The sequence below is a fragment of the Drosophila elegans genome, unplaced genomic scaffold, assembly GCF_018152505.1.
Source record: "Drosophila elegans isolate 14027-0461.03 unplaced genomic scaffold, ASM1815250v1 contig_476, whole genome shotgun sequence".
NCBI lineage: Eukaryota > Metazoa > Arthropoda > Insecta > Diptera > Drosophilidae > Drosophila > Drosophila elegans.
The window spans coordinates 10,400,172-10,426,768 of NW_024545863.1; the positions used below are offsets into that span (position 1 = coordinate 10,400,172).

At 38.0% G+C, this 26,597-nt stretch overlaps 3 protein-coding genes across 19 annotated transcripts; 1 reads left to right on the top strand and 2 right to left on the bottom strand.

Annotated features, from left to right (window-relative positions):
- The first annotated feature begins 411 nt into the window (after window positions 1-411).
- LOC108140980 lies at window positions 412-1,573 on the top strand. The gene is made up of 2 exons (XM_017264049.2): window positions 412-1,063; window positions 1,113-1,573. Exons 1-2 carry the CDS (start codon window positions 550-552, stop codon window positions 1,130-1,132), a joined length of 534 nt encoding a protein of 177 aa, XP_017119538.1. The 5' UTR covers window positions 412-549; the 3' UTR covers window positions 1,133-1,573.
- A 5,454-nt stretch (window positions 1,574-7,027) lies between these two features.
- Window positions 7,028-10,337, bottom strand: LOC108141089. The gene is made up of 7 exons (XM_017264288.2): window positions 10,013-10,337; window positions 9,653-9,960; window positions 8,150-8,709; window positions 7,939-8,085; window positions 7,758-7,868; window positions 7,421-7,578; window positions 7,028-7,361 (listed from the first exon to the last, which is right to left on the bottom strand). The coding sequence occupies exons 1-7, from the start codon at window positions 10,230-10,232 to the stop codon at window positions 7,072-7,074; spliced, it is 1,794 nt and encodes a 597-aa protein (XP_017119777.1). The 5' UTR covers window positions 10,233-10,337; the 3' UTR covers window positions 7,028-7,071.
- Window positions 10,338-11,546: 1,209 nt separating this feature from the next.
- Window positions 11,547-26,455, bottom strand: LOC108141087 (phosphatidylinositol-binding clathrin assembly protein LAP). 17 transcript variants are annotated; one of them, XM_017264276.2, is made up of 16 exons: window positions 25,920-26,455; window positions 22,200-22,342; window positions 20,830-20,905; window positions 20,480-20,512; window positions 20,145-20,247; window positions 19,959-20,080; window positions 19,705-19,898; window positions 19,507-19,643; window positions 18,833-18,947; window positions 18,503-18,758; window positions 17,787-17,882; window positions 17,013-17,291; window positions 15,426-15,696; window positions 14,877-14,976; window positions 13,626-13,715; window positions 11,547-12,959 (listed from the first exon to the last, which is right to left on the bottom strand). In XM_017264276.2, exons 1-16 carry the CDS (start codon window positions 26,053-26,055, stop codon window positions 12,780-12,782), a joined length of 2,331 nt encoding a protein of 776 aa, XP_017119765.1. In that variant the 5' UTR covers window positions 26,056-26,455; the 3' UTR covers window positions 11,547-12,779. The 17 variants fall into 17 exon arrangements, with proteins under 17 accessions (XP_017119765.1, XP_017119762.1, XP_017119761.1 ...); XM_017264273.2 differs by having other exon boundaries at window positions 18,461-18,758; XM_017264272.2 differs by having other exon boundaries at window positions 18,833-18,995.
- Between the last annotated feature and the right edge of the window lie 142 nt (window positions 26,456-26,597).

Here is a 26,597-nt window from a genome sequence, read left to right on the forward strand (position 1 = left end):
AGGCCATGCAGCATTGCCACGGATTCGGTTCCAGTTTTACGTTTTGGGGGAGACATCTTCATTAGCACTGAGTGATACGTTGGGCTTCCCCGGACCGACAGTCCGAAGTTTCAGACGAGAGCCCCGGAGGAGCTAAGGAAAGCGGTGCCCGAGGTGTGAAAATAGGAAAATGCGCTAAAGACTTTTTCATTCGGCGCGACTTGGCTGCCTTGCATTGGGCTGAGGGCCGCCCATTTAAGTGTCCAATAATTCAATCACATCAAACGCCATGCTGATTGCCGTTAAAGAGTTTCAATTACAGCAATTTGCCGTTGATGTTGGGAAAGTTGGGCTTATCATGAGAAAGGCAGGAGAGCCAACAAAGCCAATTTTTGGGACAGTAGCCGAGGTGTTACAAATCGTCCAGTCAACGTCAGCCCGAATCACACATTAGTCTACACGATCAGCTCAACAGTCGGCACCTTTTGGTAATCCAAATTTCTGTGAACATAAAAATAAAAATCAAGTTTTTTTTTTTAACATATATCGGCTGTTCAAAATTCTTTGCTCATGGATCTTAACAAGGCCGAGAGCCAGAGGCCCGTCGAAGAGCGCCGATCGGGTGGTCCAGACTATCTGAGAATCCTGCTGCAGGACCTCCTGTGCTTCTTCGCCCTGCTCTCGGTGGCCCTGCTTATTGTGGCCGGCATCCTGTTCGTCGTGGAGGATGTCAGTCGCCTGCAGCAGCAGCGTCAGCTCCAACACCTGCACCATCGGCATTTGCACCATCGGGACCAGAACGCCAACGACTCGGGGAAGGCGCCGCTTGAAGAGCCAACCAAACAGAGCCGGCGATGCTTCCAGCCATACGCTTGGCTTCGATTCTTCGGCTGTCAGAAAAAGCAACCTCTAGAGCAGCAGGAAGTAGCCGAAAAGGAGGTGGAGCCCTCAAAACAGGACGACCAGGAGCAGCCATCATTCGATCTCACTCCCACCTATCAGCCAGTGGAGCCTCTGCGGCTCCGAGCTGGCGGAGACCACGTCGAGGCGGGAGCTGCCAATAAGCCCCATGAACAACTGGAAGGTTAGTGCCAGGTGCCCTGTAAATAGCTCGTAATTATTTCGGATCTTAGGTAACTTCAACAGGGTCTAGGCCAACTGGCTCCTTTTCGGACGTTCGAAGTGTTTGAATGTTCTTATTAACGCCCCTGCTGCTCCAGAATATCGGGTATTGCATGATAGTTTTGTCACTTGATGTACAGAAATAATCGGGGCTAGCTTCAATCAATGTCGATTCGGAGATAGTCCCGAACTTACATAACCATTACCCTTACCATGCAACAAGAGCTACTCGAATAAAAACAAGCAAGCAAGCTGCTGGAGGTGAGGAATCTTTTTGACCCCGTGCAATTCCAAACTATAGCGTATTTCCTGATTTGCCATTTGTTGTAAATAAGCCCAGGGGCTATCTTCTTTGAAACAGTTCTGGATAACCATCTTACTAGTTCTTCTACCATATTTACACTACTTGTATCACTTTCTATACATATTTGGCCATCAAGAAATATAAAATATAACATTCAAAGAGCAAAAAGTTGCTGGAGATGACCCTTTTGATTGTAATAAATTCCACGTTTTGCAGCTAATATAATTGGAGTGAATAGGCTGTTAAAAAATGTTCAATATATTAAAGGTTTCCAAAACTAAAGTTCGCCTAATAAAGAAAATAAAAGCTTTTTGTTTAAAAAAAAGTATCGTTGTTTCCTTGAAAAAATGAGTTCGTAAATTAGCACAATTACTTTTTACTCAGTTATTTGATTGCTTACAGTCAACTGAATTTCTGAGAATCTTTGTTTATGAGGCAATTGTTAAATGGAAATATTTCACACAGTTAAGTAGATACTTCCTTATAAAAATGCCCTCAGTAATAAAGTTATTTCAGGCTTGTTTATAGTTTTAAAGTTTCAAGTATGCCACCGTCGCGGAACCTTTCAATTATTTGCAAGAACTTTAACTGATTCACGACTCTTCAATGGCACCCCAAATTCTGGGCCCAAGACACACCACCACGAGGCACCAGCGACCACTATCTCGGATCTCGCATCTCGGAAATTGTAGATCGACGTGTAAGTGTTGCCGTGATAGGCATCTCGAAGATGCCAAAGCAAAACAAAGCCCGCAGACAAACGCAAAACAAAGCCGCAGACAGAAGCTGCGCATGCCCATGATGGGTTAATTGAGGTATTGAAAGCCGTACGGACGCGACGGCAAACCAAATGAAATGAAGTGTCTAATGTTTGCTTTATCGCGCTGAGACTAAACAATTGCAGTGCCTGTCTGGTTGGCTGGCTGAAGGGCAGGGCTTGGATTGGATGGGGCTGGGCTGGGCCAGAATCCATGCCCGGGGTCGTCTGAGGTCGAGCCTTGTTCTAACCAGCGTGGCCGATAACTGCAGCTGTATAATTGCAGGGGAGATAAGGTAAGAGCATTTGCATAGAACAGCAGCTGGGTAAGTAAACAATTGCATAATAGCCGCAATACAAATATATATCTTTGTGGGCGTTGGATCTTTGTCTTTTATAATAAAATTTAATTAATATAATCGGTTGTTAGTCAAACAAGCTGCGGCCAAAGTCTCACAGCGAGCTCTTGAGAAATCCATATTTATAGAGAGTGATTTCAAAACACTTTTGGGCTCAGACACCGAGAACCAGAGGCTTAGAGCAGAAGCCCTAATGGCGGCACAACACGAACGGAACGTGCAACTCTGGAACTCTGAGCAACTGGCAGAAGTTCTTATCTACGATTTGCTTGAATATTTATGAAGTCTGTTAATTAGGAAGATGACTGGGCCAAGACAAAGTGACACTATTACAATATGCATGCCAGCAAAATTTACAGTTCGGCCAAAAGTCTTCCAACGCTGGGAAAGTTCGCCTAAACTTGTTCTACGCTTAGAACCAAAACAAGTTTGTTGTCCGAGTCTTTTGTATTAGATTTTCAGCTCTTCGCTTGCGTGTTTGATATTTTTATTTACTGCTATAAATTGCATAATCTTGAATGATTTGAGGTATATTAATTTAATGTTATTTTTATTTATTTGTCTTTTGTTTTGTACCCGGCTCTGCCAGTGACACAGATTTATTAATAACTTTTGTTCTGTTGCCGGCTGAAGTCGGGTTTTGGGCCAAAGAAATGGGAGTGTCCGCCAAAGAGTTGAACCTGCTGATCGATATTGTTCTGCAGGTTATATAATGGACCAAATTGATCGCTACTTTGATGTCTGCTCTGGAAGTTTACCCCGGGACAACCCAATTAATTTCAGAGATTTATTTGGAGCAAAATCAATTTTATTTTGAACATCATTTCGGCAGAAGCAATGACAAATTATTAGCTTTATTTAATGCTGATTGTTAGGAGCACATCTCCACATCGATAACCATTTCCAGGCCACATGCTGGGCCTGTTGAAAAGGGAACACGTTAGCAAACCTACACGCACCCAATGACCACGAACAAAAGACAAATCAACAATTGCATGGGGATATATAAATTGAGGGCTAGTTGCTTGGAATCGATGTTAACTGTTACATGTGTACTCGACTTTGAGCTCTCTCCCTAGGTCGGTTTTTTCAGTTTAACTCGTTGGCAATTAAATAAAACATGCCGCATCAGTTGGGGCTGAGTTTTGCAATGGATACGTTACCCCTGTTGCCTCCTCGAATTCCGCTTATATAACCCATATGTAAATTATGCCAGCCAATGAAGAAGAAATATGGTTGGGATCATGCGCCTCACAGGAACACACCTCAAAAGCGAGCTGCCCAAAACAAGGGAACTGCCAGCCAGGTCCGGGCTACTGTCCATCCCAGGCAGAGTCAGATGATGCAGAGGAGCTGGTCCAAGCCGAAGCCGAAGCTCAAGCCCAAGCCCAAGCCCAATCCCAACAATAGCTGGACTGCGATTGAAGCGCAGCGCAGCCATTGACAAGATAATTTCCTGGGGGCGCTGCATGCAATGCAGTAAATCCTACTTTATACTCTCCGTTGGGGTGCTCTAACTTGACATATGCCTTTATAATCAATTCGTTTTTAAGCTTAATTTTTTTATAACATTTAGTTATTGGTATTGTTAAAACCCAAATCATTTTATAGCAAAGAGTAACAAAAATGTGTACACTTCAGTATTATAAAATTTATACTTTTGTTTCCTAACTGCACATTTAGTTTTATGTAATCTTACCTAAAGGTTTGTTGCACTTTTGGAAATGTAATATGTATTGGGGCTCTGTTTTATCTGTGTATGCAATATAATAATTGCAGGTAGCGACTATTTAGTAGATCAATTTGTTAAACTTCATTACTTCCTTACAAATGTAAAAGCAAGAAAGGAAGTTAGCAAAAATATATTATTCTAAACAATAAAAGGAAACTTCGACCAGCCGATGATTGTATACCCTTGAGGATATTTAAAGCGATTTGATTTTAAAGTGAATATATGAAATATGTATAGAATATATATAAAATATGTATAAAAAATTGAAAGAAGCAACGTCTTTAGTCCTGAGACAAGTTTGCGTAGAAACGAATGGACAGACAGTGTTATTGATAAAAAACATATATACTATATGCAAACGAATATTTGTATTTTGTATTTATTATAAAATTTCATCCTAACGCTACAAGCTTGGAACTTTTAAGTTAAGGTGCTAGTCACTAAGAGTTGCAAATATTTAATTGTTACATTATACTTAAAACTAATTTTCATAAAAACTAACCTAAGTCGCCTTCTATTTTTACTTTAATTTACGTAATATATCCTATCTAAAAATATTTTTTTCGATTTTACCCATTTTAGTTTGATTTTAAACAAGTTTAAAAATTATTTTTGAAATACTAGTATACAACTATAGTTATTTGCGTAAATGGTAAAAAGAATCAAAGTTTATTTGACTTTCCCATTGTTTTCGATTCATTTTTCGTCTCATCCTATGGCAGTTATATGATATAGCCGACTGAAATAAATAAAACCGTATTTATAAAATTGAATCGAAACGAAAATTTTTCAAATATTTTTTAATCATTCGTATGGCGTGTTTTAAGTTATATTTAACTTTTGGTAAAGTTTAATACAAATCCCTTTCCTTCAACTCTGATTTCAAAAACTCTAAAGTAAGTGTAACAAATTTTCGTCACAGGCATGTTCATCACAAGTTTTCTTTCTTCTCCCTGCAGTTCGTCTTCGTTTTACAAATTGTACAAAGCTAGAAAAAGGAAAGAAAAACTTAGCCCACGACTCGGCCGCCAGAAACGAACTTAAATTGGCTAGTTTCGCAGACCGCGTTAAGTTGACTGACTACCAATTGTTGTTGCCACGATGCTGGGCTACTATGCGAATAATTTCAAACACAAACTGCCGCCAACAGCCAAGAAGGTTCATAATTATTGGTCGAACGAACGGCTGCCGTTGGGTTGTGGCTTCTTGAAATGTTGCAACTAGCAACCGTTTGAGCGTTGGCTACAGGAACCGACCAGGCCACATCGTCGTTTTGGGGCAAGAGTGCAAAGTGGCGGGTTAAATAGGTTTTGACTACTTGAAGGCAATTGCTTCGTTTCGTTTATGAAGATCTACAATGTTCAAATTAGCCATTTCTTAGGCCCAATCACGAAGCCGATCCTGCAGTGGGTCATGTGAAAAGATGGCCGGACGCCTCACTACATGCTACATTTTAAATGGTAATTTATCCACTGATTTCTTTAATTGACAAACCAGAAGAAACCACCATAAAAAATTGACCGAGTTGATTGATGCCGAGTATAATTGTTCTCGTTGCCCATTTGGATTAATTGATTTTGGCTGTAGGTATTTCCGTAATTTTATGATTTATTGTACCGATCATGAATGTGGCCTTTAATGGATGTATTTTTGATTATTTAAGAGGCCGTTTCAGATCACAAATTATGCTGAGAATGTATTTGCTCTTTCTCCATCGTTTGTTTCAGTTACCGTATTTGCACAACAAGTTGACCGCAAAACACCAACCATTGAAGGCATTTGTAAGCCATAGAAAAGCATTTCATTCAAGTGTCGAAAGTTGACCACAAAATTAACTTTTAAGGGCAGCCACCACCAAAACACCATCACCTTCGCTTGGCCCAAACACTTCCAGCTCCCAATTTGTTTGGCTTTTTTTAGTGGGGGGAACAATGACAATAACCGCATCGCGGGCCACTCGTGAATATGTTCGAGTGTATGGATATGAATAAACATGGTGGCCCGCGAATAATGTGAGACTTGCATAACCTCATTTGGCGGCTTATGGGCTCGCGTGCTCCCGTGCTAGGGTTTTTTTTTTTTTTAAGTCGGCGTGATATCGTGTACGCAGATATAACAGCGCAGATAGATAGGGAAGGCGGGCAAGTGTACTGCGGATTGGCATGGAAGCGTGCGCGCTCTGCAAGACAGAAAAACGACGGGGCCATAACCCATCTCCAGTCAACTCCATTTCGGCCGGCCCGACGACTGAGCGAGTTGAGCGAGTAAACTTTTATGACAACCACTGACCTTTTTGGGCAAAAGACTTGACAGGAAATAGCTGTGGAGTGGCCAGGAAATGATTAATGGCTCTATTGATGCATTCGGCGACCGACCCAAAAAATGCCCAACGAATGCGGATTAATCTGAAGAAGGTTGTTCGGATCGAGCCCTCCGACCACCATTCACACCTTACGAAACCCACAAGTCAAAACGGGGAAAACTCCCAAATTATATGATGAGGCAATGGAACAATAATTCTTCTTCGCAATAATTGCGATTGCCGCTGAAACTGCAGGGCGTCGACAAAAGAGCCAAAAGTTGGGGGCAATCTGACTCGATTCAATCCGAGATCCCAGCGTTTGCTGCAATTATGGATCAATCATACGAAGGCAGAGCTTCCACATTTTTTGGTATTTCGCCAATGCAAACTCACGATTTACCGTCTTTTTTTGGCCACCATTTGTGGCCACTGGGAATTGTTTTTTAACGTGCACAATTTAACTCACTCAAAATTTAAGATAGCTTTTTAACACAAATACTTATCGAATCGAATCATTTACATTTCATCCCGCTTGGCCAGCTCCTCGACGAGCTTGGCACTTTGGGCCTTGATCTGTTTGCGATTGGGCACATTCGCCATGGTCTTGTTCTCCTGCAGGATATCGTCCTCGGGAGCTGTTGGCGCCTGCTCTTCGGTGTCCACGGGCTCGTACATGTCCAGGCTGGCCAAGAAATCGGCATGGTACTCCTCGCAATTTCGCTTGATGGTTGCCGGCTTCAACTCAACTGTATAGGCCTTCATCAGCTTGTAGATCTTGCGCTTCACCATATGCATTATGTTGTCAACTGCGGGGAGGGTATGTAGATTTATGCTTTTGTTTAGCTCTGGGTGTGTGTGTCTCAACTGTTCTCTTCGAAAATCTCAGGAGCAGCGGCCCGCATGTTCAGCATTTCAAATTTAAGCAGCGGCAGCTTCAAGTACGAGTTGGGATACTGGGCACGTAGCAATTTGGGCTGGCGATCAACATGGCGGAGAATTTCCAACAGATTCCATATGCTCACTCTAGAAAGAGCAAAATTAATTAACATGCTAGAAACACAACCACAAATATGCAAACAAAAGTTATCAATAAAAAAACATTTAAAGCTCTTCCCAGAAAACTGTTGCAAATATTCTTAAACTATTTACTTAATTAATTAAGTTATTTAGAATATGATAGTTAAAAAAAATATAAAATGTACCTTAGCATAACATATGCATCAGCTCTATTTTTAAGATGCTGCAAAGTATCCTGTTCGAATTGAACATCTTTCTGCAACGTTTTCTTTAGTTCCTTTATGCGTTCCAGACGACTAAAACAATAATAATAATGAAGCTGGGAAGCTGGGAAAATTATTTACAAATCATTTTCTGATAACCCACTTGATCTCTTCCTCTGACAGATTGTTTACCAGCACCCCCTTCAAAACACTGGCGCACTTCATCTTAGTTTCCAGCATTTCGTGAGCCAACATATCGTTGACAATCATGCGATGCAGCTTGTCGTTGTTGTCCACCTGACTCTTCATTCTGGCGCAGAGAACTCATAAATTACGTTTATTTTGGAAAAGAAAAAGTGTCAGATTCAACGAACCGTGGATAGATTTCCTTAGCCTGGGAACACAGAGTCACAAACTTGACCTCTTTGATAGTCTTCTCCACAGCCTTGAGCTCTAGTTTTAAGATCATCATACTCTGGGTCTCGCGAACATACCGCTTCAGATTCGTGGTCGGAGGCGCCTCCTTGGGCTTGTTGAAATTAACGATCGATGTGCCCCCTGGCTTCTTCAGGGAGGCCAGCATTTGCAATTTGGCCTGCAGATTCTTGCGGGACTTGTCCTCCATGTTCCTGAACTCATCGTTTAGTTCCTTGAACTTCGCTATGGCCGGCATGCCCAGGAACAGGATGTGCTTGATGAAGTTCGACTGGTCATCCATGTCACTGCTGAGCGATCGCAAGATAGGCTCGTAAAATATCTCGTCATGGACCAGCACCTGAATCATCTTCTTGTACGTATTGTTGATGGTCTTGATGGCCTTTAGGCGCACATTCGAGTTCTCGATCTTCTTGAGGAACACCCGTGACTTGAGCTCCTCGTCGAGAATAAATTCGTTTTGATATTTGATGCGATTCTGCAAAAGTGCGCGCCGCAACTAAGGGAAATGTTTGAGGCACTGTTTTAGGGGCCGAAATCATTAAATGCGATATTAATAAATATATATTTATGATTGCTTTATGCGTGATATAGGAAGTACAGCCAAGCAAATCGTAAACCCGACTACCAATCTTACCACTTCTACAAAGAGGCCGTTTCAAAAAAAAAATGTTTAACATGGAAAATAAAATCTGTCACTGCTCTTAATGGAAGTTAGCTTATACTTTTAGATTCAAAATTAGCATTAAAACAGACAACAAAAAATGAAACTCTCAAACTGATAAAAAGGATGAAAAGCTTAAAAAAATACTTGCAAAAGGGCAACAAGTCCTGCTGACATAAATAATTTAGCGAAAGCATTTCTAATGTTAGCTGCTAGGGACGAAAGAAGACTTCCGACTGAAACGATTCACATACTAAGTCATACTAAGTGGAACGCCTATGGCAAAGCCAAAATGTGTGTTGAGTATTATTAGCCCACCTTGATTCAGACTTAAGTAAGCAAATAAACGCATACGTATAATAAAAGCCAAAAAAATCTAAGCTAGCTAAAGTAAATAGTTCTCAAAGGATTTTCAATTAAAACCCAATTCTTATCTAATTCTTAAATATTTAACCATTATAATATGTCGAAGAGCTAACTTAAAATACAGCAAAAATAGAATTTTTTTCTTTTTTTCCGATTTCCTGCAATAAAAATACAGCTTTTGGGAATTTTAATGCAGATAACTTTAAAACTGAGAGACTAGTTTGCTTAGAAACGGACGAAAAGACGGACATGGCTAGATCGAATCTCTCTAGTGATGCTGATCATGAATATATATACTTTATAGGGTCGAAAACGTCCTCTTAAATGGCTGAAATTGTAATACCCTCTGCAAAGGTATACAAATGGGAGTTTGGCCTTAAAGCTCCCAATACAGTAGCTTAATTGTACCAACCAGCTGTTCCTTGTAGTGCTGCTTTAACTGATCTAGACGAAACTCCAGGCGATCCCGCTCCTTCCTCATCACAAAGGTTCGCTGGTTGATGTTGTCCACCACAAGGTGAATTGGCATCTTCTGGTATAGACGCTGCATATCCTTGTGGTTGATGAGAAAGTTGCGAATCTTGTGGGTGTTGTCGTTGACCAGAATATTCTGCAATTTCGTTCGGCCATCGCGACATTGCAGTTTCAGACGCTTGTTCTCGCGAAAATACCTCTGGCGATTGGCCTTCGACTCGTGATTCTTGAACACCAGTCGACGCGCTGTTCGATATGGGCAGTTAGTGGAGCTTAAGCGTTCCAAGAGATCACTTACTCAACAAGTCGGTCATTCCCTTGAACTGTTCGGTCAACGAGTTGGGGGTCCATCGCTCATCGACCATCACATGTTGGTGGACATACGACATGCCGAAGAATCCATGAAAGCGCAAGGAGCGCGGATGCACTGGCTTAGGGGCCAATACATCCTTCTCCCGATTTTTGTCGCGACGCGGTATATAGGCCATACCTCTCTGGCGCAAAGTGCACGGCGGCATCTCGAATGTGTTTGTATCGGTTTAGGTGCTCTTGGCTATGTTGCAAAACGATTGAGTCGATTGAACTGAATATGTGTTCACTTCAAGGGTACTGAATGTTTGACAATGTCATGCCCGCCAACTTAAAAGCAAATCCATGTATTTATTTTACACATTTATTTTGCACTAACATTTCATTTCTAATTTGTTTCGGAGTTGGGTTTGTTTTCAACATAATTTAATAGATACACAATATGTTTTACCCCTAATTCTGATGAAAAAGTGTGTGCATTTACATACCCAAATAGTTTGCATTTCCATGAAATTGGATCGAATTGAATTTTAAGAATTCATCGTGACAAAAATATCTTCATTTTCTTGGTGTTCTTATATATTTTAATAGGGTTCTTTTTAGATAGAATACACAAACTAATAGAAACACAGTAACATTTTGATTCAAACATAAATAGTTCTTAGTTGTAGATAATCTGTATTGCTCGATCTATGGTTATCTACAAGATACATTTCGATTTGGTAAGCCAACCCTCTAAGCTTGTTTCATTGGAAAGAATCGGCCAAATATATATCTCACTGTCTATTGATCTTTTACTAAATTTCATTGGAGACATCAACAAGTGGTCGCAAGTTGCTAATAATTTTAGTTCTGCATGTTTCGGTAATTATAGTTTTAAGTTAGTTAGTCCTAAGTATGAGTATAGATTAGCTCAAACACCAGCGTATAAATATTGTCATAAAACATTTTTTTGTCATTTTTGAGTGTATAATTTAGCTAAATTTACATTGATTCGGGTTTGTGGCTTTTACGTTTACATTAGCTTTAGCTTTAATGAAAATTCCATACATGATTGTTGCTTCTAAAGATTATTGCGTTTGCATTTTTGTTTGCCTACGAGAGTTGACCACCTATCTAACAACAAGAGGAGATGCATAAATCGCAAGTCCCGGTCAACCTTCTTGTTTCTTAACTTCTTTAGTAAACTGTTGCCTACTTTGGTGAGCAATGAAATTTCATTGTGACTGGTGCAAAAATATAGCATACTTTTCTTCTTCTGTGTTTAATTTTCAAGGGCAATGGTAGTAGGATGACAGGTTTTGCTTATGGTTATTGCTATTCAAAGGATTAAAGCCGCAAAATTCTAAGCAGTTTGCATGGATGTGAAGCTTGTTGCAGAAACCTTTACACCATCAATAAGTTACACACTGAAGGGGGTGGTGGGTTGGACTTGATAAACGATTTGGAAGTCAATTAATTTGTTGGATTTTGGCAATAAAGGTTGAGTGCCGCACAAAATTAACAATTAACGCAGAAATAAATATTGTGTATAAATTATATAAATTTTATTTAAACATAGTTCAGCGTACCGGGCTGTAGGAAAACTTCTACATACACTTCTTATGCTTTATGTACACATTCTCGTAATGAACTACGTATATGATGTCAGTTTCGTATCGAATGCTCAGAAGCAATTAAATAAATGTCTAACACAACGTACGCACTAAAGTATAACACATATTAAATAAACGTTGCGGTTGTTATCTAGAATTTAAACATATTATCAGCACACTATACACCAACGTTGTTTGAATTTGTTGTTAAATAATACTTAGTTATTACAAATGTTTTTTTCCTCGCAAATTAAATTTGGACAAAATTGAAGCTAGTTTGGAATGCATTTACAAATATTTTCCTTTTAACAAATCATAATTTGCTTAATAACAATTTAAAATATATAATAGGTATTTAGCCACCAGAGTTGGCTAAAAATAACAGAAAAAAACATTGATAGACGGATTTAAATATTGCAAATTATTACGTTAAGCTGTGCAAACACTTGGACTGAAATATCATTTCTGAACCAGTTTCATGTTTAATCTTTCTTCTGCTTTGAGACAGTTAACATATAGTTCCACTAGATAATTCAACGTGTGTTTAGTGATTGGCGTAGGACACAACTACAGGTTTTGTATACACTTATCTTAGAGTTCATAGGTATATTTCACATAGGTTACTTTCCTTTAGCTATTTATGGAAATTGTTTCGTTTTTGCTTTCTGCATTTCTTCATTCGTTTAAGCATAGTATATAAATTGGTGTATACATATAAATAGTCAAACTTATTTGTTTTTTTCATTTAAATAGTAATAATATAAATATATATATTTATATATATATATATATAAGTATGTATATAGCATTTGTTTTCGTGTTTGCTCAATGTTCAACATTATAATATAATTTTCTTATCTGCTTCTGCTTCTGCTTTTGTTTCATTTGTGTTTGCATTTGCTGCTGCTGTTTCCATAAACTTTATATATTGTTTCTGTAGCATAGTGTAAACGTGTTATATAATGCAATTTCAAGTTCTTAATTTTCACTTGCACATGTATATATATATATACGTATATATAATAATTGTTTTGTTTAATATTTTATTACACATTTGTGTCTGTGAGAGAGTGATTTAATGTTTGCTTGCTGTCTATGAGGTTAGAGCGCTTAAACTGAGTAAGTGAGTGGGGTTGCACGCATGAGCTCCTTGGGGACCGCTTATAACGCACCAAACGGGTCGAGTGGGACGCCTTTATTGGCGCCGTTCTGCGTTGGCTGGATGGGTTGCATGATGCCCGTCGCATTACTGTGCGGCGCCGCCATCATCGTCGGTTGCGCCCCAGTCAAAGGGGCTGCTGACTGCCCCATCATACTTGGCTGGCCCATCACCGGCATTCCCTACAAGAGTTGATGAAATAAGCATTAAAACCGGGCGTACAGTGTCGGTTCAGTTGAAATTCATGCACTGGAAATTCAATATGTACTTATTAACTGCTATGACAGACGCAATGCTACAAAATCAGTGTCAGGAAACAGGTGTCGGTTGAGCTTATAGGAGGGGCCACCGTGAGCTTGGAAAACATTGCTACATGGAATCGTACGGAAAGAAGTGAGGTCTACAGACAAGTGAAAAAGTAAATCGCCTACTAAATTATCATTATAATTTAAACCAATAGAAACTAACATAAGTGCAAGATAATAATGCGATATAATTTGGAGGCGAGAACCATAGAGGAGGGGCATATAGAACACGCGCTTGTGGCCCATTACCAAAAAAAAAAAGGATAGTTGGCTGGCTTCACTTAAGGTTAGAAGAATTTTTACTGGCGTATAGTTCGCATTTATAGGTTACAGTGCTGAAGATGATAGATTTTTAAACACAATCGAAATGAAAGGCTAATAAAAATAAATATAAATTAAAAGATTACAAACAAAATCGGTAGTTAGTTTTGAGGAAGAACGGCAACTCAGTTTAAAACCAAAACTATAGAGTATTTATTTGTATTTTTTCATTTTGTTGTCATGGTTTTTTGTTTATTTTTGTTGGATTCGGCTTCATCTTACCTGCATATAATTTGGCATTACAGGATAACTAGCATGTATATACGGATGACTGATTGTGATTGGCGCAGGACTTACGGTCATGCCATGTGCCTACGTTTTGCATATTGATATATATATATTGGCATATTGATAGAATATATATTGATATTCACAAACACACATACACACACACACAGACAGCATTAACACAGGCGGAGCGTGAGTTGCCATACGTGATTCGTTTGTTGTTGTTTGTTTGATTGGTTTCAATATATATTTAGTTGTGATTCAATTTGGTTTGATTCGGTTAACGATTTTCGATTTTCGATTTTCGATTTTGCGGTATGCGTTGGGATAGTTGAGATATAAAGCAAACATAAAATAAAGAAAAGAAAGTAGTTGATAGTTTATATATACTTAGTTAAAATGCAAAATAAAAATTAAAATAATACAAAATAAAAATATAAAATATAAAATGAAATATGTGATTTGTCAAATTGGACTGCGTGTGTTGGTGTGTATAGACTTAGTTATAAGACCCGCTCGCCTAGACGTGCCACTTAACATAGCCCTAGTACTTGTGTTCTGGTGCACTTTGCTCTGATTCTGTCGTGAATAAGTGGGGTGTATGAAAATCTGGACGAAATCAAGGCATGACTTACAACCCGTCTTAACTTTATTTCCCTTTCAGTTTACAATTATTAAATAACAAATGTTACAACATTAAGAAATTCAAAGGGTACTTTGGAGATGATGGAATATTAGATATGATTATTCACTTTCAATCTTATCAAGAAAATTGTAAGCAAGCTAAGGAAATGTTCATACAGATCAAGGATTAACTGTAACTCAAAAGAACCAAGCGACTAAAGATGATTGTGCAAATATTTATAAACAAATATTAATTTTGACAAGGAAATTCACATAAAACTAGGTAATATAGTGTACTGTACATGAAGTGTAGCCTAAAGTGTTGGGTGACACTAAATCGATACAAAATTATAGGGAAAAACAATGCATTAACATAAGTAAAAAAAAAAAAGTGTCTTTTGTTTTCTTTTCTGGCATTGCTTTCTCTCCATTTGTTTTATCTGCTTTGGCACGACTTCTAGTGTATTCGAATTATACATTTTAGTCTCTCGTTAAATTCGAACAAATTCGAGGCAACGTAGAGTTTTGTTGTTTCGGATTCTTTCAAGTAGTATTGGTTGTTTATTGAGTAGAGTAGTTCGGTAGACAGTAGAGAGTAGAGTTAGAGTATGCAAAACTCACCATTGGGCGATAGCCAGCACCAGTAGTAGCCGCCATTGGTTGGGGTGTCCAATTAGCACCTGGTTTCGCTGTATTTTTAGGTGAATTCCATTGCACGGGTCTATGAGAATAATGGGGTAGAGAGTAATGATATATAGACGAAGTCAATGAACACGGCATTTTTGAATTTTGGGCTTTTTCTATCTAAAACAGATTTCTGCGTGATTTCGAACTAGTTTTTGGATGGACTTTATGTACACATATGGAACATGAATATGGCTTTATTATGGACGGGAAGGTCAGTTCGGATGGCGATGGCAGGAGGGTTTAGTATTGGATCAGGGAATCGTCAAAGGAGCTGTTTGTTCGGAGTTGGAACTTGGCTGATCAAATTGACATTTATTTGATCGGGATTAAACCCTTTTTCGGGATACGATTCAACCATCTACTGCGAGTGAACTGATGAAGATGTGACAACATGGATACCGATCATCATTCTGTTTCGGCTTCACTTTCGAACGAACGCACGCACATACATATATCGTCATTATACTGGCTCGATTTACTCACTTTGCACTTGCCGTTTTGTTTATATTTAAGTTATCAACGAGTGACATTAGTGAACTATCCAAGTCGCCGGTAATTATCTTCCCAGTGCCAGCCGGTGGCTGCTGCTGTTGCTGCTGGTGCATTTGCTGCTGATGTTGCTGGTGGTGTTGCTGCTGTTGTAACGCTAGGATCGAACTGCTACTGCTGGAGTAACCTGTGGCGACAACGTTCATTTGATTGCTGTTGTTGTTGGCTGAGGCCGGCTTGAGAACATCGCCCAAGGCGTCGAAGCCTTTTTCACACGTTTGTACATTTCAGACCATGTGGTGGTTGTTTAGGGATAGCCAAAGCCAATGCACCGTTTTTAGCAGACATTTATACACAGAGACAAACACATTTGATATATGTATATATAGTAGATATGCATTAACAATGAAGCCGATGAGCCCAGGGTATTTGTTTTTGATGTTTGTCGAGTTAAAGTTGAGTTTGATTGCCGTCGAGATTTTATATATTGGTTTCAAATGTTTTTTCATTCATTTTTTTTTTTTTTTGTTTTCATTTTGCCAGCGTAATCATAAAACACACAAATATTTTTTAGCGTTTTATAGAGATTTTTAGTGTTCAAATATGGATTTGTGCCACCAACATTAACATGAGACAATGTGAGGTTGTTTTTTAGTTTTGATATTTTGGTTTTAACGTTCAGTACATAAGAACATAAGAGAGAGAAAAAGAGAAAAAAAAACATTTACAAAATAAATAACATGAATTTGCATTGTTTATATAAATAAATTGGATTTTTCGATCTCTAATGAGTTTTGGCATAGGACTAATAACAGGTTGTTATCTACAAACACATGAAGGATGATACGATTATTTACACAAACAACCCAAAGCAAAATATTTTTGTTGCTAATGAAATCTTAGCTTGTTAAGTGTAATTTAGGTATATGGTTAACATGGTTAGATCGGTTAAAATACGATATATTTTTGTTTAAGAGACAGCAAACAGATATGGAGACAGCAAAAGAAACGTCTTCGAAAAGTTATAGGTAAATTTCTGACTCAAAAAGCAAAATAGAGTATCTGACATTTAACTCACTTCTCCTGCATACATAGATTCTTTTACCGATATTAATTAATATAAGAACTAAATTATTTTAAAGTTACCACATTTAACAGACACAAAAATTAATTTGTAAAGGTCTTAATAAGAAAGTTATAAACAAAAAGTATAAAAACTAAATCAAAATACTTATATCAAAGACAACAACGCAGCTTCTTTTGTCGATGACAGAACGACTTCATAATCGATTAGACATTTAAAATGGACAAAATAGCTACAAAACACGAGCAGACAACAGTGGGCAAAGCGTGTTCTGGTTGTGTGGATGAGCATCTGTGACACAGGACAAAGCTCAGAGGATCTTGGATGCCGAGAGAGAAAATTCGGTGTCTGCTGCAGCACTACAAGCCAGTGACGAAGCAAGCTTTGTACAGAAACAAAGCACGCGGAGGAACAGATGCTTGTGGTTAATGGGTTTTGGTTTTGTTTTTGTTTTCGTATTCGATTTTCATTTTCGTCGTGGGACGGCGAATTTTCACCTGGTGGAAACTGAGCGGCGGTTGTCGTTGCTGACATGGAAGGTGGCAATATCGCTTGCAGTCGGTGTTGCTGATGCTGCTGAAGTTGCAATTGCTGTTGCTGCTGCTGTTGCTGCTGCTGCTGCTGCTGCATAAATAATGCCGCTTGCTGTTGTGGCTGCAGCTGTTGATCCATGAAATTGATAGTGTTGCCAAAGGGCGCAGCAACAGATGCAGCTGCGAGTGGGACTTGGGGCAACGACATATCATCGAAAAATGGATTTGGCAACGACATCGACGCTGTGTGAAATTCAACGCAAACATTTACAGGATAACCATTAAAGTAAATATACAAAATTAAAATTAAATGATCGAATATTAATAACAAACACGGGAAACGAAAACTAATTCTATAATCAACACGCATTGTTCAAAACGTGATGCTGGAACTTTAAGGACCCTCCAAAAAATTTATATAAGACTGGTAAACAAAACGTTTTCTAGCCTGGTGTTTCAATTGCTTTCAAGGGCGTATATTATACCATGCTCACATACATCTCAGCATAATTCAAACACAACAAATGTGGTATTTAAGTAGTAGGCTTAGCATTTATATAATTTCAATCAATTAGTAAACTTTAATTGGACTGCTCCGATTTTCACGCAATTTAGAATAGTTAGTAATAAATAAGCGTTTGGTTAGTGACTGCATATTAAGTATTTAAATAAGTCTTCTTAGGATTACATTATAGCTTGCAGTTAGGAATGAATGAAGTCTGTCGTGGAGGAACTTACCTGCCGGTTCCGTATTACCAAAAACGGATGAGAAATTACTATCGGAAACGAATGCATTTGTAGCAGCAGCGGAGGAAACTGAAGCGCCATTGAAACCTATGGTTTTTGTTTATTTTGACATTTGTTGGTGGTTTTGTATTCAGTTTTGTTGGGTGTTGTATGGGCATTGGACGGTGGACGATGGTCGTTGGCGTGTATTGGAAGATTAGCGATTTGGGTTTTGGTTTTGGTTTTCGAGGTGTTGTTTTCGTTATCGTTATCGTTGTCGTAGTTGTTGTCGTTATTGTTTCGGGTTGGAAAAAAACAGTGATGAAAAAATAAAGAGTAACAATACATTAGACAAGAATTCATAATAAATCAAAACTTACAGAAATAACTTAGGTAAATAATTAAATTGATAAATAATACATCATTATGATTATGGTGCATGAAAGTCTTGTGCAAACAGGCGGCTAGGCCGGAGTGGTAAAGAGACAGACAGAGGAGGGTGAGGGGCGTCTAGAGCGCCGGATAAGTGCGCTCCTCATAGCTCTTATACGACAATATAAACATGTAGGATCACTACACTTACACACCGACTGTTACCTATGTACAGCACAGAATAAACGTAATTCAAATCATAATCGCTACTTGAGAACTTAGGACGAAATAATATGAAAATTATAACATGCTACCATTATTATGCATCCACAAATTATTGGCATTGAGTGCAGCACCTGTGGCTCCTGCAGCGGCAGCTCCGCCGCCGCCGCCGCTGGCTTCAAACATGTCGGCGAAAGGATTTCCCAACTGCAGCAGATCGTCAGAGGCCTTGGTGGCTGCTGCAGCAGCAGCGGGCTGCGCCGACGCGGCACCGAACAGATCAACTATCGGCTGGCCAGCCTGTGCGGCTGGTGGCGACGATAGAAATGGATTTGTTAGTGCAGCGCTAGCGCCAGCAGCACCGCTGCTGGTGGGAGACGATACCTTGGACTAGCAATGAAACAGGCAGACAAATCGATTAAAAACGAACCTATTTAGTTGGCCAATGCGGCTAGTCAGCTCACCTTGTACTGGTTCATGGCGGCCTCCTCCTCGGCCAGCACCTGGGCCTTTAGCTGCTCGTCAATGCCATTGGTGGTGTCGAATTTGCTGGAAGCAGCCGCAGTACCAAATGCCGAGCTGGTAGAAGAGAGTGCAGAGACAGCGGATTTAACATTGCGCTGATTGCTAATGTTTTGCCACGCATCGATAACAAACCAAGGAAAATCATAGAAATAAAAGAATAATTTAAATAAATAAAATAATAGAATAATATCTTCAACAAAGGAAATAATCGACTGAAGAAAGAATAAAATAAAACTTCTTTAACAGGTAACTTTAGAATTTAAACGTATCTTATTTCCATTACAATTTTGAAAACATGAGTAATACCACTATGGCCGAATCCATAAGATTCTCTTTCAGTATCAACAACAATATCTGTCAGTCTTTACATAATTTACAAACAAGAGAATCTTGGAAACAATTTAAACAAGTTTTAAATACCTATGTAATATTTCAACTATATAACTATTTTAGCTGACATTCGTCACTCTATTATTTACCGATCAGTTCTAATGGATTCCAATTAAGTGAACAGAGATGAATTAGTCTAAAGCTCGAGTTAAAGAAGTTAGAATAATTACAAAGCATTTACTACGGAAAGAAGCCCAAATACTCTCAGACCAAATCAACAAACCTCGATGACTGTGTGGGCGTATTGGCTGCAGAAACTTTGCGACCCTCCAACGTGGCCAAATGCTGCTCTAGAGCATCCAGCAACGAGCTGGGCGCCTTGGTCAAGTCGGGAATGTCGCCCTTATCAATGCCCACATTCTGAAGTCAGAAAACGAAAGGATGAATATCTTGGAACATTATATTGAAATTAGGTACTTGCCTCGGCCACTTTAAGGAACTCTCCAACACGATCCATGCGCACCAAGAACTTCTTGTAGAGATCCAATGCATCGCGCGCATGTTTCTTGTTCATATCAAAGTATTTCTCAAGCAAATTAATAATACCATCATTGTAGCAAGCAAACAGACGTATGAGATCGCGAAATAAGAGCATAAAGCTCATATTAATAACGCCTGAAATGGATCATGTTTATGTTAGGCGTTTAAATAGACAATAAAGAGTTATAGACATGCCGTTGGACAAATCATTGGACTGGCAGTCGAACTCCAAAAGTGCATCCAATTGTGCCTGCAAAACTGGCAAAGTCTTCAGAAGTTTTTCCGCGTTCATGCTGCGCAGTGAGCCCTCCTCTTTACTAAATGATAGATTACGAAACAAATCAATTAGAGCACAGCTACAAACGATGTGGCATTACTTACCCTCGCTTGACTTTGCAAAAGTCAAAGGCCATGGCTCGATAGGAGAGCGATTTCTCATTCAAATATTTGGCGTAGCGCCGAATAAAGGGCGACATATCGTAACCTGTTGATTTGACACATATTAGAGAGGGTTTTCCATATACATATACAGGTCACACACAATTAAGGCAGTGCCAAATACGAAACTTAAAGACAATTGGTCTGTTGATTAGTTAATTTTGATTGTATTTTTAGCTAAAACGAATTTTAGTAACAACTAGGAAATAAAACAACAACTATAGCCCAATAAAGAAGAAGTTGCAGCCAATTTCTAATAGTTTCTGCATTATACTCACCCATTCTGCCACCCGGAACGCCCATGCCACCATCTGTATAAGGTTTATATTGATCGATTTTGAATATTTAGTTTGGATAATTGCATTTTTAAATTATTAGCCAGCAGTTTTGTGTGGATATGTGGGTCAGTAAGCGGCGCATTTCGGAATTAGTTATTTTTGTTTAGAAATTGTTGTTAATTAAATAAAAGCCAAACGTTCGCGCAGCATTCACATGAATTAAAAGAGAGGATGAAAGAGGGATGATCAGAATGTAAGCATTAGTAAAAATTTTTAAATGGTCACTCGATCAAATTGTTGATGAGTGTGGACAACATTTTTGGGGATTTAAAGGGGCAATTCCGTTGTACCTTGCACAGTTCCTTTGTCCAGAAAGGAGCTAAGATTGAATGTAGAATTGCTTGAAGCCAGATATTGCATAAAACGCTGGAAAGATTATGAAAAGGGCAATTAGTTAGCTTTAGATTAATATAGTATAGTTTAAGTTAAAAATAATAAAACATCAATAGTAGTAATGCCATAAAGTGCAAACAACGCCAATTTGATGAGAAAGTCAAAACTAAATATTTAACAATAAAAGCTACAGAACGAATAATCATTGAAGATAATATGTCAATATATTATATTTAAAACAAATAACAATTTTTAAAATAAAAATCAAACAAGATAGGTTTCAAATTTATAAAAAGCGGACGACTGATTCATTTTTACGCTCCGAAGGTAAATAGTAAAATAATAGGAAAATCAATACGCTTCTCTGATTTTGGTTTTAAACACACTTACTCATATAACATGATTTGTAGATGTTCTGCCCTTATTATCAATCAAAAACACCTCTTGACAAGGTAATAATAAAGTGACGATCGTACATTTAACTCCAAAATCTTCTGATTTCAGATTCAGTCACAAAATTTTATCAAAAGTTTTTGGAGCGACGATCTTTAATATTACCGTAGTATTCTAGCTTTTTTTTTAGCAGTTTTCCTATTAAACTAACCGGTTTTCCAAAAAGTGGTAGAACAAAAGTTTTCAGTTCGATCTGCTTAATGCAGTAGAATCGGTTTCAAGAGCATTAAAGCTAAACATTAATTTGATTTAGACAAACAAACAGGAAAATACAAGTTTTTATTTCAAAAATGGCGTCCAACTCTTAACTACGTGGAAAATAAGTTAATAAATAATTATTAAATATTTTTAAAATAAAAAGATATTTTGTATATACCAATTTTGATCTTAGACATATTTAAAAAAAAATGTAATGTATGGAACATAACTTATGGATAAAAAACTGCCAATTATGGACATGAAGAAAACTACGTTGCTACGCTCATATCAAAAATAATTTCTTTAAGAATAATTTAACATTAATTAAGTCATGTCTATACTTTTTTATGTCGCATAATAAATACCAACAAGATTGGACTGATCACATAGGAGCAAAGAAGAAATAACAAGCGACGATAAGCTTGGTCAGAGGGCATAAACAAAGCGTGATGCGCCAGTAATTATTTAACTTTAAAAAGAGAAAAGAAACCAAAAAAAAAGAGTCTCGTAACGTACGTGACCCTTGCAATAGAGTTTACTCACATTCTTTAAATTAAATAAAACAAAATAGACTACCTAATGGCGAACGCTTCAATGAAAGTAAAAATAAAATATCTACAATGTATTACGCCCCTAAGCTTCACACAAACAACCAAAACAGATAAAGAATACAAACCTCATTGCCATATGCCATGAGATGATGTGTAGTTATCAGCGACTTGTAGACAACAACCCAGTTGGCGTTTTGAGAACGCTCGATAAGTAAATTGGCCAGATGAGGTATCGATACATTGGGCTCGTTTGTGCAGTGTACCAAATCTGCAAAAAAATGTATAGATAGGCGTTATTATAATAAAGTACCACTCACAAATAAATAAGAAGTATTCACTCTATTTGTTTGCGTTAAAAGAAAAATTAAAAAAAAATATTTTCTTGGCGGTTATGTATCGATATTAAGGTAGGGTAAATTTATAAGTATTAAGTTGTCCGCAGCTGTACACCCAGAGAAAAATCATGGTAAAACCGAATATTTTCACTTTGAATTAAATATTTTCGGTACTGATGTGGTGTTGTGTTTAAATCAAAGTGTGTTACACTTTCATTTTTATTTTTAAGTATGGAAAAAATTATGGTAAATTATTCTGTTAGATAAACCAATTATATAAGTTAATAAAAAAGATGTTAATAACTACATTAAAGTATTTATTATTATTATTATTAAATATTTTATTGTTTAATTTTAATTTAAGGTTTTTCTCTGGGTGTATAAGCAAACTTCCAATAAATTTAATCATCTTGTTTTTTGCTGCCTATTATCGGTCACGACTCTTAGTTGTTGTTGGCTTATCTTCGCCTTCTCTTTGCAACCGCCTTTCAAGCTAAAAAGTTAACTCGAATCATTTCAAAATGGGAAAAATGCCGATGATAAGCGCTGAAACCCATTGCGGGTACTATCATGCGGTTCCATTCGAAGCGATTTCCCATTTCAGTTGGAAAGTGTGAACAGAAAATTTGCATACGAATCGAGGGGCGTTGGACATGCCAGATCAGTCGTTCCCCGGCCTTTTGCTTCATTTTGTTTGTAAGAGCTGGCGGGCGCCAGACCAGTGATTCATTCATACGTAAATAATAACAAATTTCAATAAACGGAAAATATTGAAAATTGATTGGTCGTTGGGTACACGCTATTGAATTTTGAACAAACACAGTGGTCTGCCAATACAGTGTCAACGCTGTTGAAGATTTACTTATCATATTTACTATTAAAGTTTAGAATGGACAACTCGCAATACGGCTCAGCATCATCTTACTTTCAATACAAAATAAAACAAGAAGGAAGGTTATAGTCATTTGCCCTGATTTTTAGATACCCGTTAAGCAGCTAACCAATTTCAAAATAAATATGCCCCCAGAAAATATTCTGGTTTTAGGTGCTATCTACCAAAAATGTATATTTATTTGGAAGAGTTTTATATCAGTTAATGAGTTTTGTGTTGATAACTATCCTCTAGCCATGTCATTAGAGTGGGGGTGGCCGCTTTTTGAAATAAATTTGCGCTGTGTATACAAATCTCAAGTCTGCTTGTTTATTTCCAAATCTCTAGCATTCCTTTAAATGGTCAGACAGACTGGTAAATAGACGGAAATGGCTAGTTTGAAGCGGCTATTGATCCTAATTAATAATATACACTCTTAAAGGGATCGGAAACGCTTCCTTTTACTTGATACATTCTTTTCAACGAAAACAATATACTCATTGACTATTCGAGTAAAGGGTATTAAAAAAAAGGCCAACTTGAAATTAAATATGCATTCGACAGATGGCGCCACTTGTAATTCTATTGGCTCGTCAAACAATTAAGATGTGCGACATCTTACGGTAAGGTACATTTCGCTTTTTGAGGGCGTTAGCTTTGCTGCCCAATTTTTAAAACGGACATGTGCTACGTAAGCATTACTAGAATTTGCATTTTCGATCCAAATCCAATCTCTAGCTCTTTTGGTTTGTTAGATCTCTTTTGCATCTCCCTCAACGTAATTTATCAATTTGGATTGTATATACAGAGTATTGTATCAGACTATAATTAATAATCCAGCTTCTACTGCAGTTGGTAAGGGAAGCCAGTTAAAAGTTAATTTTAATAATTATTGCCGTCTTGTGTTGTTGGTTGAAACGACCGTAGCTCTTTCGGGTCGGTTTCTAGTTCTTTAGATAATTTTTTTCCGTGAATTACCAACTGGTTTTATTTTAAAGCCGAATATCGTTAGCAAAAGAAAATAGAGAAAATGGGTAAAACAAATACATTTCATGCTGGGCTGTTACCCTTAGTGGGCCTATTAAGTGTAGAGATGTACACAAAACTTTAGAACGGTTTTGAATGAATTGATTTATGAAATTTTAAATGTTTTAAGTGTAAATATAAGACACGTATGGAACACGTATCTGGCACAAAATTAAACCTCATAAATTTGTAGTCGTGGACACATTGCCAATTCATTGGTTGCTGGCCTGGGACAGATGAAATAATATGTTTATGTGGCAAGTAACGCCCTATTTTATTCCCATTTACTCGTAGTCATTACTGATGACTCATCATATAAGTCTTGCAGTCAAGCAAAATAAAAGCGGGTCACCATGCGAGTAAAGCTAGCCAAAAAACCAGATTTCAACAAGAATGTCAATATCTTTGGCTCATTAGACTTTTTTGCAAAATCTAAAGGTTGAAGCATATCCAGCGCATTAGTGAAAAGACTTGTGGATAAATTTACCAAACAATGAAACCGCCACAACAAACATCGCTGCTTTCGTAGGCGTTTTAAGCCATTCAAAGCTCCTACAGACACACGTGCAGCCGTGGGAAAGTGACGTAACATTAGAGAGAGAGAGAGAGAGAGAGCTAGAGAAAAAGAGAAGGGGAGGGAAATCAGTGACAAACGAAGTCCACAAACAGCAGCAGCTGAGGCACAGGTGCAATTGTGGGTGGTGGCAGATGACTGTGGAGCTCTGTGGACTGTAATCAGTGACTACGTTTTCAGAAATCAAAAAACCCCATGAAAATGGAGTGGGAATGCTAGGAAACTCGAACTGGTTGCAATTAAATGAGTGTTTGTTTTATTTTTGCAATAACTTTTAAAATTGTGCATGCACAGGGAGAAACTAATGGCAAAACTAAGAGGTTCACATTGCCATTCTTTATAAAAGGGTAAATTCCTGGGTAAATTCCACAAACAAAATGGCATTTTTTAATATATAAAAAAATAGTTTTTCCATTATATTGTTAAGTTAGTTAAAGTGATTTAAAAGTGTTGAAATTAAAAAGAATATGCAATTACAACTCTAACGTTTTAGAAGTAGAGACCAATTTAAATATCAATTCATAAACTTTAAATGCAACAATGTCCAAATTTAAAATTTAAAAAACTACACAACAAAACCACAATAATTTTTAAGAGTTTAATTGATATTTGTTTTCGAAAAAAAATAATTAAATAGAAAATGAAGAACTGTTTTTTTAATACTAGAAGACGTCCTCAAAAGTCAGTACCATTCGATAGACTGCCACTTTGTGTCATATGTGTGAAAAGCACCCACGAATAATGTGCAAATTAAAAGTTTAGAATTGAGAATTTGACTCTTATAAGCAGTTAAAAATATATGCACTAAATTTCTTGAAGTTAAAAAAGAGTCTTTTATAAAAAATGTCTTTTCACTAACTGTTATTCGAGCTCAGGAAGTTTTACTGTAAAATTTTATATCGAGATTAAGGGATACATTTTCCCAATGCAGCATTCAAGGCTATAGGTTTTTCTCCCCGTGTGCTAACTAGGAAGTCTAACGGTGATTTTACGCAACGAGGGATTGAGAGAGCGAGAGCATGGGGGAGAGGGCACTTACAGTCCAAATGCTTCTTCTTCGGGCCAATGCATTCCTCCGTGGTGGCCTTGCAAACGGACTTGGCGAGTCCTTGGCCTGCAAGGCTGTGACGGGCGGCAAGCAGCCTGTCGTTGATCGTTTGCCCTGCCATGGTCATGATGAAGCTGTTGTTGTGTTTGCTCTTCCTGCTCTCGCACACTGGCTTTTATTTACTTGATTAATTTAATTATGCACCCAAGGAGCAAACAGCACCGACACACACACACAACGAAAAAGTGAGAGAGAGAGACACACACACACGTATGGGACGAGCGAGGGAGAGAGAGGTATTGATTGATTGAGAATATTTCCAACGGGAAAATTCTGCTACGCGAGCTCCACGAAAAAATTGAACGGTACAGAGTTGTTGGTTCTACGTCACAAGCACTTAACAATTAAACGCCGCGTTTTTTGCGCTCTCTAACCGGTGCCTAACGCTGGAACGCGATTTTTTAATTTTCTATTTTTCCTCTGCCACAAATCGATAATGGCGACTAGCAAGTGGAGCGAGCGATTGAGCAATGTCCTAACGCCTTAGCAAAGTGGGGTAGAGCTTGTTATCGATTGCGATTTACGACGTAAGGTGGGGTGATATCGATGGTTCAACGTAATTGAATACAAAGAGTTGAAAAACAAGCCAAATATTTATACTCTTAAAGG

What these genes read in the sequence shown, in the direction of transcription:
- LOC108140980 (XM_017264049.2), top strand. Translation starts at nt 550, where the DNA reads ATGGATCTTAACAAGGCCGAGAGCCAGAGGCCCGTCGAAGAGCGCCGA. An exon ending in GCCCCATGAACAACTGGAAG is followed by an intron (nt 1,064 to 1,112) that starts GTTAGTGCCAGG and finishes TTCGGATCTTAG; the next exon opens with GTAACTTCAACAGGGTCTAG.
- LOC108141087 (XM_017264269.2), bottom strand. Translation starts at nt 26,055, where the DNA reads ATGACCATGGCAGGGCAAACGATCAACGACAGGCTGCTTGCCGCCCGT. An exon ending in CCGCCATGAACCAGTACAAG is followed by an intron (nt 18,759 to 18,832) that starts GTGAGCTGACTA and finishes TTTCATTGCTAG; the next exon opens with TCCAAGGTATCGTCTCCCAC. An exon ending in TGGTAATACGGAACCGGCAG is followed by an intron (nt 17,292 to 17,786) that starts GTAAGTTCCTCC and finishes AATTTCACACAG; the next exon opens with CGTCGATGTCGTTGCCAAAT.
- LOC108141089 (XM_017264288.2), bottom strand. Translation starts at nt 10,232, where the DNA reads ATGCCGCCGTGCACTTTGCGCCAGAGAGGTATGGCCTATATACCGCGT. An exon ending in GATGCATATGTTATGCTAAG is followed by an intron (nt 7,579 to 7,757) that starts GTACATTTTATA and finishes TGCTCTTTCTAG; the next exon opens with AGTGAGCATATGGAATCTGT. An exon ending in TGAGATTTTCGAAGAGAACA is followed by an intron (nt 7,362 to 7,420) that starts GTTGAGACACAC and finishes CCCTCCCCGCAG; the next exon opens with TTGACAACATAATGCATATG.